At 35.5% G+C, this 15,805-nt stretch overlaps 2 protein-coding genes across 3 annotated transcripts in view; both read left to right on the forward strand.

Annotated features, from left to right (window-relative positions):
• Positions 1-2,780, forward strand: part of LOC102593623 (beta-amyrin 28-oxidase-like) — a 5,519-nt gene extending 2,739 nt beyond the window's left edge. Inside the window, exons 2-4 of one of the 2 annotated variants that reach the window (XM_006340017.2) lie at positions 1,068-1,529; positions 1,630-1,817; positions 2,179-2,780. In XM_006340017.2, coding sequence (XP_006340079.1) covers positions 1,068-1,529; positions 1,630-1,817; positions 2,179-2,487 — 959 coding nt within the window. In that variant the 3' untranslated portion in view covers positions 2,488-2,780. The remainder of the gene's footprint in view (positions 1-1,067; positions 1,530-1,629; positions 1,818-2,178) is intronic. The other variant, XM_006340018.2, reaches the window with a different exon arrangement.
• Positions 2,781-10,551: 7,771 nt separating this feature from the next.
• LOC102603108 (transketolase, chloroplastic-like) lies at positions 10,552-15,579 on the forward strand. The gene is made up of 7 exons (XM_015314652.1): positions 10,552-10,719; positions 11,737-11,827; positions 12,558-12,774; positions 12,849-13,131; positions 13,271-13,419; positions 13,493-13,646; positions 14,034-15,579. The coding sequence occupies exons 1-7, from the start codon at positions 10,552-10,554 to the stop codon at positions 15,003-15,005; spliced, it is 2,034 nt and encodes a 677-aa protein (XP_015170138.1). The 3' UTR covers positions 15,006-15,579.
• The last annotated feature ends 226 nt before the right edge of the window (positions 15,580-15,805 follow it).

Raw genomic sequence — 15,805 nt, forward strand, 5'->3', positions numbered from 1 at the left:
TGGAGGGAAGTTGGGGGGCTGATTTGGGGTAGGGGTAAAAGAAATAGAAAATTTAAAAGTTTTAATATTTTTTTGAATGGGGAGGGTCAGGTACAGAATATAAGAAAAAATATATTGTAATTTAAGGATGAAGTAAAGTTTTGAAAAATATTTTTCTTAATTTTTAAAGGAAAGTTATTTTCCTTAAATTAAAGAAATATAAGTTAATTTGAAAAACATTTTACAAAATATTTAAGTCAACCAAGCATAAGAAAAAATTAGAAAACATTTTACTTTCATACCAAATACACCCTATATTTATCAAAACACTATATTTAAGTCATATGATATATTATGAAACAATATATAACAACCCTCCAAACAAGTTGTTAAGAACCTAAGTGGCGAATTATAGGAAATTATTACATTTTGAAACTTTTTATTTACAAAGTAGCTTTGAGGTGTACGTTGACTAAATATTGTAACTTCATGTCTTCATGTTATAAAGTTAATTTATCAATTCTTCACTAAGTATAGTTTTGCACATCCTATATTTTAATTTTCTTTGATTTGTAGAGATATTTCAAGCATAAAATTTATGAAGTGGCCTAATGTTGAACTCTTTGTTGGGTTATGAAGGGTGATTAGGGCGTCATGCGGAAGCTTACAATTGCAAATAATATGATTGATAAATTAGATGACAAAAATTTATACTAAGAACTAATATTATTATATGAAAACTAATATAAAGAAAAAATATTAAAATTCTTGAGAGATTAAATCTCCCCATAAACAAAACTCACTAAACGACTACATTGTGGATTATATTGTTTTTTTTGTTATGAGAATACGGATCTTCAATTTATAGATCTCCAAACTATCCTCTAAGGAAAGAATAAACCAAATATGGAAGAAAATTATATTTTCCTTTCAGAAAAAGTTTAAGTATTTATGGTAATACTTTGACTTTTCTTTAAGGAAATAAATAAACTTCAAATAAGATAAGAAAATCACGGCAAAATCCTAACACTCTTTGCTAGTAAATATTAGTATATGTGAATTTTTGAACTTTGCTGTGTGTACATATGAAGGCAAAAAGGAGGTGAAAGTTTTTCCAACTGTCAAGTTACACACATTTGATTTGGCATGTCGCCTATTCATGAACCTTGAAGACTCAAATCGAATTTCAAAGCTCTTCAATCTATTCAACATTTTCTTGAAAGGAGTCATATCTATAGCCCTAAACATTCCTGGAACTAAATTTTACTATGCAAAGAGAGCAACAAAGACTATCCGTGAAGAACTTGTATTAATTGTGAAGGAGAGAAGAGAGGCCATAGAACAGAAATTATCAGATTCTCCTCCACAAGATCTTTTGTCACATTTACTTCTATTTCCGGACGAGAATGGTAAATTCATGTCCGAACTAGAGGTAGCTGATAACATCCTCATGATGATCTTTGCCGGCCATGATACCACCACTGTTACTACAACATTAGTGATGAAGTATCTCGCGGAGTTGCCTCATGTTTATGAAAACGTTTTACAAGGTCAGTCAAATACCGTCATATAAAATGAAACATATGAAATGTCAGGGCTTCACTAACAATAAAACAGTTGGTAATATTTTTTGGTTGATACTGATAACAGAACAAAAGGAGGTTGCATTATCAAAAGGAGGAAGGGAATACTTGAATTGGGCTGACATACAAAAGATGACATATACATGGGATGTAGTGTCTGAAGTTCTCAGGTTAACATCACCAATTATTGGAAGTTGGAAAGAAGTACTAGAGGATTTTAACTACCAAGGTTATAGCATTCCAAAAGGATGGAAGGTACTCCAATATTTGTTTTACTTGATATATTTTTGGTGGTTGTTATGTATACTCTTTGAAGTTTTTTTTTATTGGATAATATATCATTGAGCTAGCTTCCTAGGGATTAATTTTATTAATAAAACACAAAAAAAAAAAATCTTTACAGAAATGCAAAAAAAATAACAACTAGCTAGATCACAAAAATTAGAACCAGATTAGAACTATTAATTATTACATTTGCATTCAACTTCTGCAGTTATGGTCTCTCAATTTTTATCGATTCTGCTTTATATTCAGTCCCTATGCCCCTCCATTGTTCCTTTACAATTTTTGGTTGTAAAACACAATCATCTAATGAAGGCTTGGTTTGATGCGACAGATATATTGGAATGTCCCTGCAACACACATGGATCCTAAAGTGTTTCCCGATGCTAAGAACTTTGATGCATCAAGATTTGAAGGAGCAGGACCAACACCATTTTCATATATTCCATTCGGAGGAGGGCCTAGGATGTGCTTGGGGAAAGAGTTTGCACGACTGGAGATTCTTGTTTTTATCCACAATGTTGTCAAGGATTTCAGATGGAAGTTATTGATTCCAAATGAGAAAATCGAATATGATCCCATGCCCACACCAATTGAAGGACTTCCTATTCTTCTTCAACCCTCGGAAGATATTATAGCTTGATCACTGCCCTCCCATTCTAGTTGCCAGTGAAAGAAAAAACGACACTAGATATTAGAAATGAGCACTCAGTGTCAATGCGCTTCAAAAGAGTCATTCATGTACAATCCATATTGGATCTGATCAACTGCCCATCCTATCTTTTTTACATTTTGACCCAAGTAAGAAAAGTTATGTTCATATATCTAGAAATATATTTCTATTGAACTGTGAAATGTTATGTGTTGTCATTTATTATACTTAAATATAGTTTTGGAATTTACGAAACATCTTTAATTATATGGACTATTCTAATATTTGAAGAAGCCTTTTGTGCCTTGGAAAATCAAATATTCTCTATCATATTTATGTATGTATGTGCAAGTGTTGTTGGGTTTGGGCCTTTTTCCCTTTCTATGTGGATAAATAAAAGTTCAACATGACTAGCCCACTTTTGCCCATAAGTCCAATATTATGGTGCATATGTAAGACTTTCTTTTAGGTCTTATTTTGATATATCACAAGAGTTTGAGACCAGCCATATACAGAGAAAAGTGAGAAAGTGCAGATTTTCGCACAAGCCTTAGCAGCCAATTTCAAATCGTGATTTTCGCTTCGTTTCTTGTCCGATTAAGCTGATTTTTGGACAACTTGTTCTTTTCAACTTAACCTTTGATTGGAAACTGAGAGGGGGTGATTTGGAGTCCTGTAGCTCCAGATTTTTTCTTGTAAACAGTAGCTGCAGGTTTGGTGTTTTTTGCTTCTTTTATTTCTCTAGTTTTTGATGCTATCCTGTAGTTGTGTTGCTCATTGTTTGGCACTTTTTTTGTGTCCATTTTGGAGAACACTTTTTGTAACTCTTGTTGATTTTAGTGGAGCTTTGGCATTGTGGTTTTTACTCTTCACACCGAAGAGGTTTTCCACGTTAAACTTTGGTGTCTCAGGTGTTCACTTATTTTTCTTGCTTGGTTGATTTATTTGCTACCCAAACAATTTTATTCTTGCATTATTTTGCCTTCTCTTGGTTCAAATAAAAGGAAAAGTTGTCTTGGGTTTTCTTCCGCTATAGCCCTATCGTGCACATTTATTTTGTGTTTGCTTTTCCCAACAAAGTGGTATCAGAGCATTGGGTTGTTGTTGATTATCTATTTGAATGATGTAGTCAAATATGAACAAGATGGTTTGTTTGAATGGTAGTAATTATCATACTTGGAAAGGCAAAATGAAAGATCTTCTATTTGTCAAGAAAATGCATCTACCTGTGTTTGATTCTAATAAACCCGAATCTATGAATGATGAGGATTGGAAATTTGAGCATTTACAAGTTTGTGGCTATATTAGACAATGGGTTGAAGATAATGTGAGAAATCACATTGTTAATGAGACACATGCCAGAAGTTTGTGGGACAAGCTCAAAACACTATATGTTTCGAAGACTAGCAACAATAAATTGTTTCATTTGAAACAATTGATGAACATTAGGTATAAAGAGGGCACTTCTATTTCTGATCATATTAATGATTTTCAGGGTGTTCTTGACCAGTTGTTCGGAATGGGTGTAAAATTCGATGAAGAAATGCAGGACTATGGCTTCTTAATACTCTGCCAGACTATTTTGAAACTCTTCGAGTTTCTTTGACTAATTATGCTCTCAGTGGTGTTGTGAACATGGAATATGCTAAGAGTGGTGTCTTGAATGAAGAGATGAGAAGAAGATCTCAAGGCTCATCTTCTTCTACTTCACACTCCGATGTTTTGGTTACAGAAGACAGGGGGAGAAGCATGTTTAGAGGTTAGAATGACTGAGATAAAAGTAGAGGAAAGTTAAAGTCTAGATTCAAGAATGTTACATGTGACTATTGTCACAAGAATGGGCATATAAAAAAATATTGTTTCAAGTACAAGAGAGATATGAAACAACAAAAGAAAGAAGGCGATAATGAAAATTGTGTTGTTGTTGTTGCTAACGATGACCTTCTTGTTTCTTGTGATGAAAATGTCGTCAATCTTGTTTGCGGTGGGTCTAGCTGGTTTGTGGATTCTGGTGCTACTTCTCATGTCACGCCCAGGAAGGTATTATTTTCTTCTTATACTCCAGGTAATTTTGGAATTTTGAAAATGGGTAATAATCATGAGGTTGCAGTTCTTGGCATTGGGACTGTTTGTTTGGAAAGTAATAATGGTTCCAAACTAGTTCTTAATAATGTCAAGCATGCTCCAGAACTCCGCTTGAATTTGATTTTTGTTGGATACCTTGATGATGAGGGTTATGTTAATACCTTTGGTGCTGGCCAGTGGAAGTTTACAAGAGGTTCGATGGTGGTAGCCCGTGGTGACAAGTTGTCTAACTTGTATGTTTTTCAGGGCTACATTCTCAAAGGCTCAGTAAATGTGGTGGAGAATGATACTTCATCATTGTTGTGGCATAGAAGACTGAGTCATATGAGCGAGAAGGGGATGGACAATTTGGCTAAGAAGAATTTGCTTTTTGCAGTGAAACAAGCAAAGTTGAACAAGTGTGTTCATTGCTTAGCCGATAAACAAAAAATAGTTTCTTTTCAGAGTCATCCACCTTCAAGAAAGCTTGATTTGCTAGAGTTGGTACATTCTGATTTGTGTAGTCCTTTTAAGGTAAAGTCTCATGGTGGTGCACTTTACTTTGTGACTTTTATTGATGAACATTCTCGCAAACTCTGGGTATTCTCTTTGAAGTCCAAGGATTAGGTACTTGATGTGTTCAAGAATTTTCAGGCCTTGGTTGAGAGACAGATAGGGAAGAAATTGAAATGCATTTGTTCTAATAATGGTGGTGAGTATATTGGTCCTTTTGATAGATATTGTAGAGAGTAGGGTATTCTGCATTAGAAAACTCCTCCAAAGACTCCTCAGCTAAAATGGTTTGGCGGAGAGGATGAATAGAACTCTTGTTGAGAGGGTTAGATGTATGCTTTCAGATGCTAAGCTGCCAGATTCCTTTGGGCAGAAGCACTTAATACTACTGCCTATGTTATCAATTTTATCACCCAATTGTTGCTTTGAATGGTGATGTTCCTGGACAGAGTTTGGTCTGGTAAGAATGTTTCTTATGATCATCTTAAAGTTTTTGGGTGTAAAGCCTTTGTGCATGTTCCTAAGGATGAGAGGTCAAAGTTGGATGTTAAAACTAGGCAATGTATCTTTGTTGGTTATGGTCAAGATGAATTCGGCTATTGTTTCTTTGATCCAGTTAAGAAGAAACTTGTTAGAAACCGTGATGTTGTGTTCTTTGAAGACCAAACAATTGAAGATCTTGACAAAGCTGAGAAAGTTAATTCTCAGAGCAGTGAGAGCCTAGTTGATGTTGATCCAGTTCCTTTGACTATTCCACCAGGTGAAAATCTTCAAGATGATGAAAATCTTCAAGTTGATATTGAAGATAGTGATCATATTCAGAATGACCAGTATGCCGTTGATGCTCCAGTGCAAGACAATGTAGTTGGTGAGGAACCAACTATTATTGATGCTCCCGAGAGTTCTCTCAGAAGATCTACTAGAGAGAAAATACCTTCATCTCGTTATTCTCCCATGAGTATGTACTCTTGACTGATGGGGGAGAACCAGAGAGTCTTGATGAGGCCATGGAAAGTGAAGAAAAAGAAATGTGGTTTGATGCTATGGAGGATAAAATGAAGTCTCTACATGATAATCATACCTTTGATTTGGTTTTGTTACCTAAAAATCGAAAAGCTTTGAAAAACATGTGGGTTTTTAAGGTGAAACATGAAGAAGGTAACCCGGTTCCACGGTACAAGGCTAGATTAGTTGTGAAGGGCTTTAACTAGAAAAAGGGAATTGATTTTGATGAGATATTCTCTTCACTTGTGAAGATGTCATCCATCCGTGTGGTTCTAGGCTTACTTGCAAGTCTGTACTTGGAGGTTGAACAGATGGATGTTAAAACTGCTTTTCTCCATGGTGACTTGGATAAAGAAATTTATATGGAGCAGCCGGAAGGCTTTGAAGTCAAGGGAAAAGAGAATTATGTTTGCAAATTGAAGAAGGGCTTGTATGGTCTAAAACAAGCTCCCAGGCAATGGTACATGAAGTTTGGTTCTTTTATGAGTCAACAGGGCTTCAAGAAGACTTATTCAGACCATTGTGTTTTTGGGCAAAAATTCTCTGATGTTGACTTCATTATCGTTTTGCTTTATGTTGATGACATGCTTGTTGTTGGTCATAATGCTTACAGGATTAAAAAGTTGAAGCAAGAGTTGAATAAGTCTTTTGCTATGAAAGACTTGAGACCAACAAGGCAGATTCTTGGCATGCAGATTGTCTGTGATAGAGATGCCAAGAAATTGTGGTTGTCACAAAAGAAGTACATTCAGAAAGGACTTCATTGATTTAACATGAACAAAGTTAAGGATGTCAGTACACCTTTAGCTATGCATTTCAAGTTGAGTACTAATCATTGTCCTTCCACTGATGGTGAGAAGGAAGATATGAAGAAAGTTCTTTATGCTTCAGCTGTTGGTAGTTTGATGTATGCAATGGTGTGTACAAGACCAGATATTGCTCATGCTGTTGGTATTGTTAGCCGTTTTCTTTCTAATCCGGGAAGAGAGCATTGAAATGTTGTAAAGTGGATTATGAGATATCTTTGTAGCACTTCTAGTCTGAGTTTGTGTTTTGGTACAAAAAATCCTATTCTTTGTGGTTATACTGATTCAGACATGGCTGGTGATGTTGATACTCGTAAGTCTACTTCAGGCTACTTGATTACTTTTGCAGGGGGGCTGTGTCTTGGCAATCTAGGTTACAAAAATGTGTTGCGTTATCTACTACAGAGGCTGGGCTTATTGCAACTGTTGAAGCTTGCAAAGAGTTGATCTGGATGAAGAGAGTTTTGGGGGAACTTGGTTGTTCTCAAGAGAGGTATGTGCTTTATTGCGATAGTCAAAGTGCTATTCATCTTGGCAAGAATTCTACATTTCATGGTCGGTCTAAACACGTTGATGTGAGGTATCATTGGATTCGAGATGTGTTGGATTCTAAGTTGCTTGAACTTGAGAAAATTCATACCAATGATAATGGTTCCGACATGATGACTAATGCTTTGCCAAGAGGGAAGTTTGAAGAATGTTGCATGATCACCGGGATGGCGGTTTCCTCCACATAGTCGGTAGGGGGAGATTTGTTGGGTTTTGGGCCTTTTTCCCTTTCTATGTGGATAAATAAAAGTCCAATATGACTAGCCCACTTTTGTCCATAAGCCCAATATTATGGTGCATATGTAAGACTTTCTTTTAGGTCTTATTTTGATATATCACAAGAGTTTGAGAGCAGCCATATAGAGAGAAAAGTGAGAAAGTGCAGATTTTCGCACAAGCCCTAGCAGCAAATTTCAAATCGCGATTTCTGCTTCGTTTCTTATCCGATTGAGCTGATTTTTGGACAGCTTGTTCTTTTCAACTTAATATTTGATTGGAAACTGAGAGAGGGTGATTTGGAGTCCTGTAGCTCAAGATTTTTGCTTGTAAACAGTAGCTGCGGGTTTGGTGTTTTTTGCTTCTTTTATTTCTCTATTTTTTCTTATCCGATTGAGCTGATTTTTGGACAGCTTGTTCTTTTCAACTTAATATTTGATTGGAAACTGAGAGAGGGTGATTTGGAGTCCTGTAGCTCAAGATTTTTGCTTGTAAACAGTAGCTGCGGGTTTGGTGTTTTTTGCTTCTTTTATTTCTCTAGTTTTTGGTGCTATCTTGTAGTTGTGTTGCTCATTGTTTGGCACTGTTGGTGGCCATTTTGGAGAACACTTTTTGTAACTCTTGTTGATTTTAAGTGGAGCTTTGGCCTTGTGGTTTTTACTCTTCACACCGAAGAGGTTTTCCACGTTAAACTTTGGTGTCTCATGTGTTGATTTATTTTTCTTGCTTGGTTGATTTATTTGCTGCCCAAACAGTTTTATTCTTGCATTATTTTGCCTTCTCTTGGTTCAAATAGAAGGGAAAGTTTTGACTTGGATTTTCTTCCGCTATAGCTCTGTCGTGCACAATTATTTTGTGTTTGCCTTTCCCAACAAGTGTGCAGGTCAAGTGAAACGAATAACAAAACACAATTGTTGTTGAGAATAGAGTAGAACGATCATAGAGTTGCTGAAAATTTACTACACTTGTTCAAAATTTACTTTTTCTGTTTTCTTCTTTCCTTTCTACTCTTCCATCTCATAAATATATATTAATACTAGAGCAATATTTGATCTATAACAATACAATCTGAGTGCAAAAAAGAAGATTTTGAAGAAGAGACCCAAGAAGAAAAGAAAATCTAAACAATGTTTGGCATAAGTGAGAAAGGTGTCGCTAAACTACTTTTTTTTCGAAAAGAAAAAACCCTAGGCTCTTAAATCAAAACATCCATAAATAACACTTCTAATGCTCCATTGAAGTTAAATCCTGTCTAATATCGCGATGGAGTTACCTATACTGAATGGACACTGCCAAATTTGAGGAGCTTATAGTGAAAGTAGAATCTTCACTATGCAATTGTTGGTAAATTTATATGGTAGACCAGAGTTGGTGGGATTTAAGAAGGGTGATACCACAACAATTCATTATAAATTGACTTAAAAGTCTCAAGGATAGTGTGAATAATTAGAAGTTAGTTACAGGGTTAACTAACTTATTGAAAGTTAGTTAGTTAACTATTGTAGTTAGTTAGAATTAAGTCTAGTTAGTAGGTCTATTTAAACTGTACGCATATGCCTCTTGTAGGCGTTGAAAAAGAATGAAATTAACAAGATTCTTTTACTCTCAAGTCTGCTTCTTCTTCCTCTCTTCTCTTCTTAGTAGTTCAGTTCATTCCTATTACTTTCTTCATACATTTCAATTAAGTTAGTCAACGTGTCGTGATATGTTAAGATAAAATTGTAGTTTGTTAATTATTATTTTATAATTATTCGTGGTTAGTTAAGAAAAAGACTTTAGCAATGTGTTGTTATTGTAAGTCATGTTTTAATATCAAAATAAAAAATTTAAAGTTATTACTGTAAATAACGTTTTAGCCTTTAATCGTGATTCATAGTTATAATTTTATAACACATTCAATTAGCTTCCATAAATGGATAGAGTTTAGTAGGAAGTCATTATTAAGAGTTACATATTAAGGATAGAACATTACCCACAATAACGAATTATCTTTAACGTCATTAACTATTGACATTTTCCTCATAAAGTTTTTACTAAAATAATATCTAACATGTTATGTTATTATGAAATATGTTTATTTTTATTTTAATATTTTAGAAAAAATATTTTATTTTTCTGTAAACCGATTTACATAATAATTGATTTTGATAGAAACATTTCATTAAGTGTGCTATATGTAAATGACACTGTTGTTAAAAAAAACATTAAAAAGAAGAGAAAACTTGAAGAGTTTTTGCCCAAAAATGTCTTCACACTATACACCAACTCTAATTACATCCTTAAATTCTTCTTCTTAATAAATAAACATCCCTCACGTATTTAAAACATAGTACAATATGATAGTTGCGGTGAGCAACAGCTACATGTCACTCCCAGATGTGTTGGCCTTCTACGTGTTAAATCCACCGTAAATCCAAATTCAAACAAAAAAACTTGACTAAGCAGCACATCACTCACATATTTTTTTTGTTCTATCATATATCCATTCCTCCCTTAAGCTCCCAAATTATAGAAGAATATAATGGCTATCTCTAACCTTATTGTAAAGCCATTTCCTCCTTTATTTCACCCCAAACACACCATCAAAACCAATAATTATAAATATGATGATTACCATACCACCAACATACTGGCCCTAAGGTCTCACATCCTATGCCTAAAAACAAACAATATTAGTACTACTTCTCCACTTTTTGACCAACCTAGACCTAGTCTATTCAAAGATAAAGATTACAAGCTTTCCTGGCAGGAAGAAGTTAAAAGAGCATACGCTTTAGAGATTTCCAACCAAAACTTGAATGATGATGAAAAATTGCAAGAATTGGTTGACAAGAGGTCTGTAGATAATGTGAGAATGTTGATAGTAGACTCAGTGCAACATGCATAGGCAGGGCATGCTGGAATGGCTCTTGGGATGGCTGAGGTTGCATATTTCTTGTATAGACATGCCATGAGGTATAATTCAACAAGTCCTAAGTGGTTTAATAGAGATAGGTTTGTTTTGAGTGCTGGACATGGATGCCTTCTCCAGTATGTTTGCCTTCATTTTGCTTCTTTCCAATCTGTTCAGGTATATACAATTCATTTATGTTTGCTCAATAATTCTTTGTAACAAGAAAATTTCCATACTTAAGGCCTAAAACTAGGACCTGTAGATCCAATCATATAACCAAGGCCAAAAATTATACTATTGTTTATATGTGGTGAAAATTATTATTTTTTGTATACATAGCATATGTTGAATCTCCTGGCTTCTTTGTGTCTTTATTTCTTCATATTTTAAACAACTCACTGAAAAATATTTGCTCCGCCACCGCATATAATTATAACAAGTGATCTCATGACTGTTTTCTCCTGGTAAACCCAACAATGAATTGTATTACTTGCCATGTGAGTAGATGGCTGATCTACCTAAATTGTGATACTGTAAAGTATTTTCCCCCAAGACAAATAGGACATGAAATTTAGAAATCACAAGCACCCTAAAAAACAAATAAGCTAAGTACAAATCTATACAAGCAAGTCGACGAGTTATGTGTGGGATTAACATAATTCAACACAGGAACAGGGCACTCTGTGACATTTCAGATCATTTCCTGAGATATTAGTCTTAATTTAAATCCTTAATATTGAAGAAATAATATTGTGTTGATGTGAGGTTTACTTTCACTACAACAAAAGCATCTTTTAACGGCAATAAATATGCATATCAACAAAGAGTGCTTAAAACATTACCGGCATTAGTTGATTATCATTGGGATCCAATGTTGCTATCGGCTTTAGGGGCATTTACAGAGAGTGCTAAAATGTAATTGTCACTAGTAATTGCCCCTCAAAAAATATATGTTACTGTCGTTAATTAATTGTCACTAAACATCACTTTTTATTTAATGCTTTCTCTTTTCTCTATTGTTGTCAGCTGATAAAATAGACGTTAGGGGAAACAGAGAGATGTTTCCCCATAGCATTTTATTTTCCTTACATACATAGACGGTTCGATGGTAATTATCACTTGTATTCGAGTGTTCTGCTTTGTACATGTAAACAGTTTTCATCAAAATTTTAAGTGAATTATTGCGTCATTCAGATTGAAGACCTTAAATGCTTGTGTAAGCTTGGAAGCCAGACGCCTGGGCATCCAGAGAATGTAGTGACACAAGGCATCGAAGTCACAACCGGTATAGCTAAATGCCAGTTTGATTTCACTTTCGTTTTTCCCGGACACCTGATGATAGTGTTTGAGCTATATTTTCAATTTGGTATAATCTCCATGATCATAATTTTGTCTCACAAGTAAGGAATTCTCTTATTTATGTTAAGAAAAAATGCACGAAAAAGCCCTTTGCAGGAAGTAATAGTGAAAATGTCCTCGTTAACTTTGGCTAGTGCAGACAAAATAGATAAAAATTTGAAATATCCGTCAAGCCGCCCTCCAATAACAACCAGATTGGTAACTGCTTTTTAAAGGTGGGTAAATATAGAAAAAGTCAATACAACCCTTCAAGAAAATGGGTAAGTAGTGGATTCACTGGTCGACTTCTCTGCTGACTAATATAAATCGAAGATCCTTCATTTATTTGGTTAAACATCATCTCGTGCAGTTGCATGATCCTAGCTTCAATCAATGGTAAAAATTGTGGATGGCAACTAACTAGGCAAAATATAAAATTAAGTGCATGATATCTATTTTATTTGTGCTAATACCCTTGGGTTTATATAAAGGTAAACAATCTTTCCTTGTATGATCATAATCTCTTGTATCTCCAGCTATATATTTCATTATTATTGATATTTGCAGGAGTACTCTAATTTTTATTTTCTTGTATGAATGTAATATCACTAAACTAAAAGCCTCTTGGATAACAAGGAACATTTGTTGAAAGTTCTATAAAGAGCCTTATGTAACTTGATATGAATTGTGTTGGATTTTTCATTGTAGGATACGACGATATTATTGTTTTCTCAGCAACCATGATCAGCATGGTATATTCAATTTCCAATTTTTGTGTCACACTACAGGCCCTTTGGGACAAGGTGTTGCGAATGCAGTTGGTCTTGCTTTAGCAGAAGCTAACTTAGGTGCAAGATATAATAAGCCTGATGTTGCCGTTGTTGATCACAGAACGTAAATAGGCTGACTTATCCTCTTTATTTTGTGGATGAACCAAACAGCATTTGATTCAGATATATTTTCTTCAGGTATTGCATCATGGGTGATGGCTGTTCTATGGAAGGCATATCAAACGAGTCTGCATCCCTAGCTGCACATTGGAAGCTGCACAAGCTTACATTGATATATGATGATAACCATAATACTATCGATGGTAGCACTGACCTTGCACTTTCAGAAGACATATCGGCACGATTTGAAGCTCTAGGATGGAACACTATCACTATGGATAACTCTGAAGGAAATTTAGACGCATTCAAGAATGCATTGATCTCTGCACATAGTGAGACCAGAAAACCAACTTTCATCCGGGTATGCAGAGTCGGTATTACACCCAGAACAGAATAGATATGTCATAATGTCTTCATTTTATAAGTTGTGGACTATCTTCCAAGTTTTCAATTATTCCAGGTGCGGTAGTGCACTGCCTACTGAACTTTCTTTTTTGCAGGTGAAAACAATTATAGGGAAATTGTCAAAAAAGGAAGGAACATCAAAGGCTCACCATGGAACCTTTGATGATGATGATGTAAAGCAAATGAAACAGAGAGTTAAATGGGATGATAGAGAACCTTTCCACGTCATTCCTATGGTTTACAGGTAATATTATTTATGCACCATATTAAAGATAACAAAGATTATGTTGTAAGATAGTAGGTCCATTTGTTATTAGGGAAACGCGAGCACAAACAGATATCGGTGGAAGGTTGGAGCAGGAGTGGCATTCTAAACTTAATTATTACCAAAACAAATATCCTGAGGAAGCTGCAGAATTCAAGCTTCTTCTTGCTGATAGGATGCTTCCTGGCTGGGAAAGCTCATTACCGGTAAAATGTGCATCCATCTAATTTAATACCTGTTAGAAACTAATTCATCTGAAATGTGTTTGTGGTTGCATTGTCAAAGAAGACAAATACATTTTCTATTTAAGAAGGAAAGATATACCTGCAGGTCAAATTGTATATCAGCGAAATCAGGATGAGTGATTAGTCAAACTCTTCCGTCTCGTTGAGTGGTCCATTGTTCTGAGTAATTTCAAGAACTTGGACCCAAGTTATATGTTTGTGTTACATATTTGTAGCCCTTAAACATTAGATATTTGTGATTGTCGTTTAAAATGTATCATAAGATATATAAGGCTTCACCATCCATAGTTATTTACTCTTCTTCAGCCAGAATTTTTTATCTAAATTTTGGTACACTATCAACAACAGAAATGGTCCATGTCTGATCCAGTGGATTCCACCAGAGGATATTCAGGGAAGTGCTTGAATACACTCGCTAAAGTGCTTCCAGGACTTATTGGGGGTAGTGCAGACCTTGCCAGCTCAAATCAAGCCTATCTCCATAATTTGGGAGACTTCAAGCAGCCCGATTCCCCATGGGGGCGAAACATTAGGTATGGAGTCCGGGAACATGCAATGGCTGGAATTTCCAATGGACTTGCGTTGCACGGTGGAGGGCTGATACCATTTGCAGCAACTTTCCTTGTTTTCTCAGATTACATGAAGAACTCTGTCAGATTGTCTGCTCTTAGCCATGCTGGAGTCCTCTACATTTTGACCCACGACTCAGTCGGAATAGGCGAGGATGGACCAACTCATCAACCAATTGAACACCTTGCTGGTCTTCGAGCGATTCCCCACTTGCTGCTCTTCCGACCTGCTGATGGCAAAGAGACTGCTGGAGCCTATAAGGTGGCCATTGAAAACCGAAGTGTACCAAGCCTTCTTGCATTATCAAGGCAAAAGGTGGCAGCGAATGTGGAAGGAACATTGGCTGATGCAGTACGGAAAGGCGGTTACATTGTTAGCAACAAATCTGAGAAGGAGCTACCGGAAATCATATTGATTGGCACTCGATCAGAGCTGTGTTTGTGCGAAGCCAGCGCAAACGTGCTTAGAAAAGAAGGGACAAGAGTAAGAGTCGTTTCACTTGTGTGTTGGAGACTTTTCGATAGGCAGCCAAGGGATTACAAGGAGTTTGTTTTACCATCGAGTGTATCAAAACGTGTTAGCGTGGAGGCAGGCTCACCCTTAGGGTGGAAGGAGTATGTCGGAGATGAAGGCATTGTTATGGGGATTGATGACTTTGGTTCTAGCGGACCATATTCAGAAGTATTCAACAAGTATGGTTTCACAGAGGAAAATGTGACCAAAACTGCAAAATCTTTGCTTACCAAGTGAAGCTCTATTACCACACACACATATATTGAGAGATAGGCATAAATCATTCCCCTTTTTCTTCTATTTTATGAGTAATGAATGACTCAATAGTCATTACTCCACTTTCAATTCTCATTTGGTTTCTTCCCAAGGATGGAGATGGTAAGAACTCAACAAAAGCTTAGAGGCTTTAACATCTCAGCCAACAACATCGCTCATATTTCCAGTTCATAATCAATTGCTACACAGCATCAAATGCCAAAGGGTTTTTTTAATGTCTATAGAAAGAAAGAAAAACACACACAAGAATCTCAGTAATTGTGAGGTTGAAGGCTAATGGGAAGTCCTTGAAGAGGGGTAGGCATTGGATCATATATAAATTTTTCATTTGGAATAAGTAATTTCCAAGTAAATTTCCTGATTAAGACGTGCAGAAAGACGAGCATCTATATATGGTGCAGGTCCAGCTTCTTCAAATCTTGATGGTTCCAACCTCGTTGGATTGGGGAAAATCTCTGGATCCAAACTTGTTAAACCAGTATTCCAGTACAACTGCTCCAACATATATGAGTTTAAGAAACTATTTTTATAATCACGTCACTAGATTATAAGATAAATATAGTTGAATTTCTAGTGATAATTACATTGTGATTTTATAATTTAGATCCTTTGTGAATTTAGTTGGAAAGCTCATGCTGCAACTTGGCAAGTGTTGTATGATATTAAAGCATCATATTCATAGATAGAGTAAATGTACTTACCTTCCATCCCTTAGGGATATGATAACCTTCATAATTTATATCCACAATTGCTTCTCGATA

Source organism: Solanum tuberosum, unplaced genomic scaffold (genome assembly GCF_000226075.1).
Source record: "Solanum tuberosum cultivar DM 1-3 516 R44 unplaced genomic scaffold, SolTub_3.0 scf00015, whole genome shotgun sequence".
In the NCBI taxonomy this organism is placed as follows: Eukaryota; Viridiplantae; Streptophyta; class Magnoliopsida; order Solanales; family Solanaceae; genus Solanum; species Solanum tuberosum.

Coding starts and splice junctions, on each gene's coding strand:
- LOC102603108 (XM_015314652.1), top strand. CDS start 10,552: ATGGCTCTTGGGATGGCTGAGGTTGCATATTTCTTGTATAGACATGCC. Junction 11,828..12,557: donor AGGCATCGAAGTCACAACCG/GTATAGCTAAAT, acceptor CTTATGTAACTT/GATATGAATTGTGTTGGATT. Junction 13,132..13,270: donor GAAAACCAACTTTCATCCGG/GTATGCAGAGTC, acceptor TCTTTTTTGCAG/GTGAAAACAATTATAGGGAA.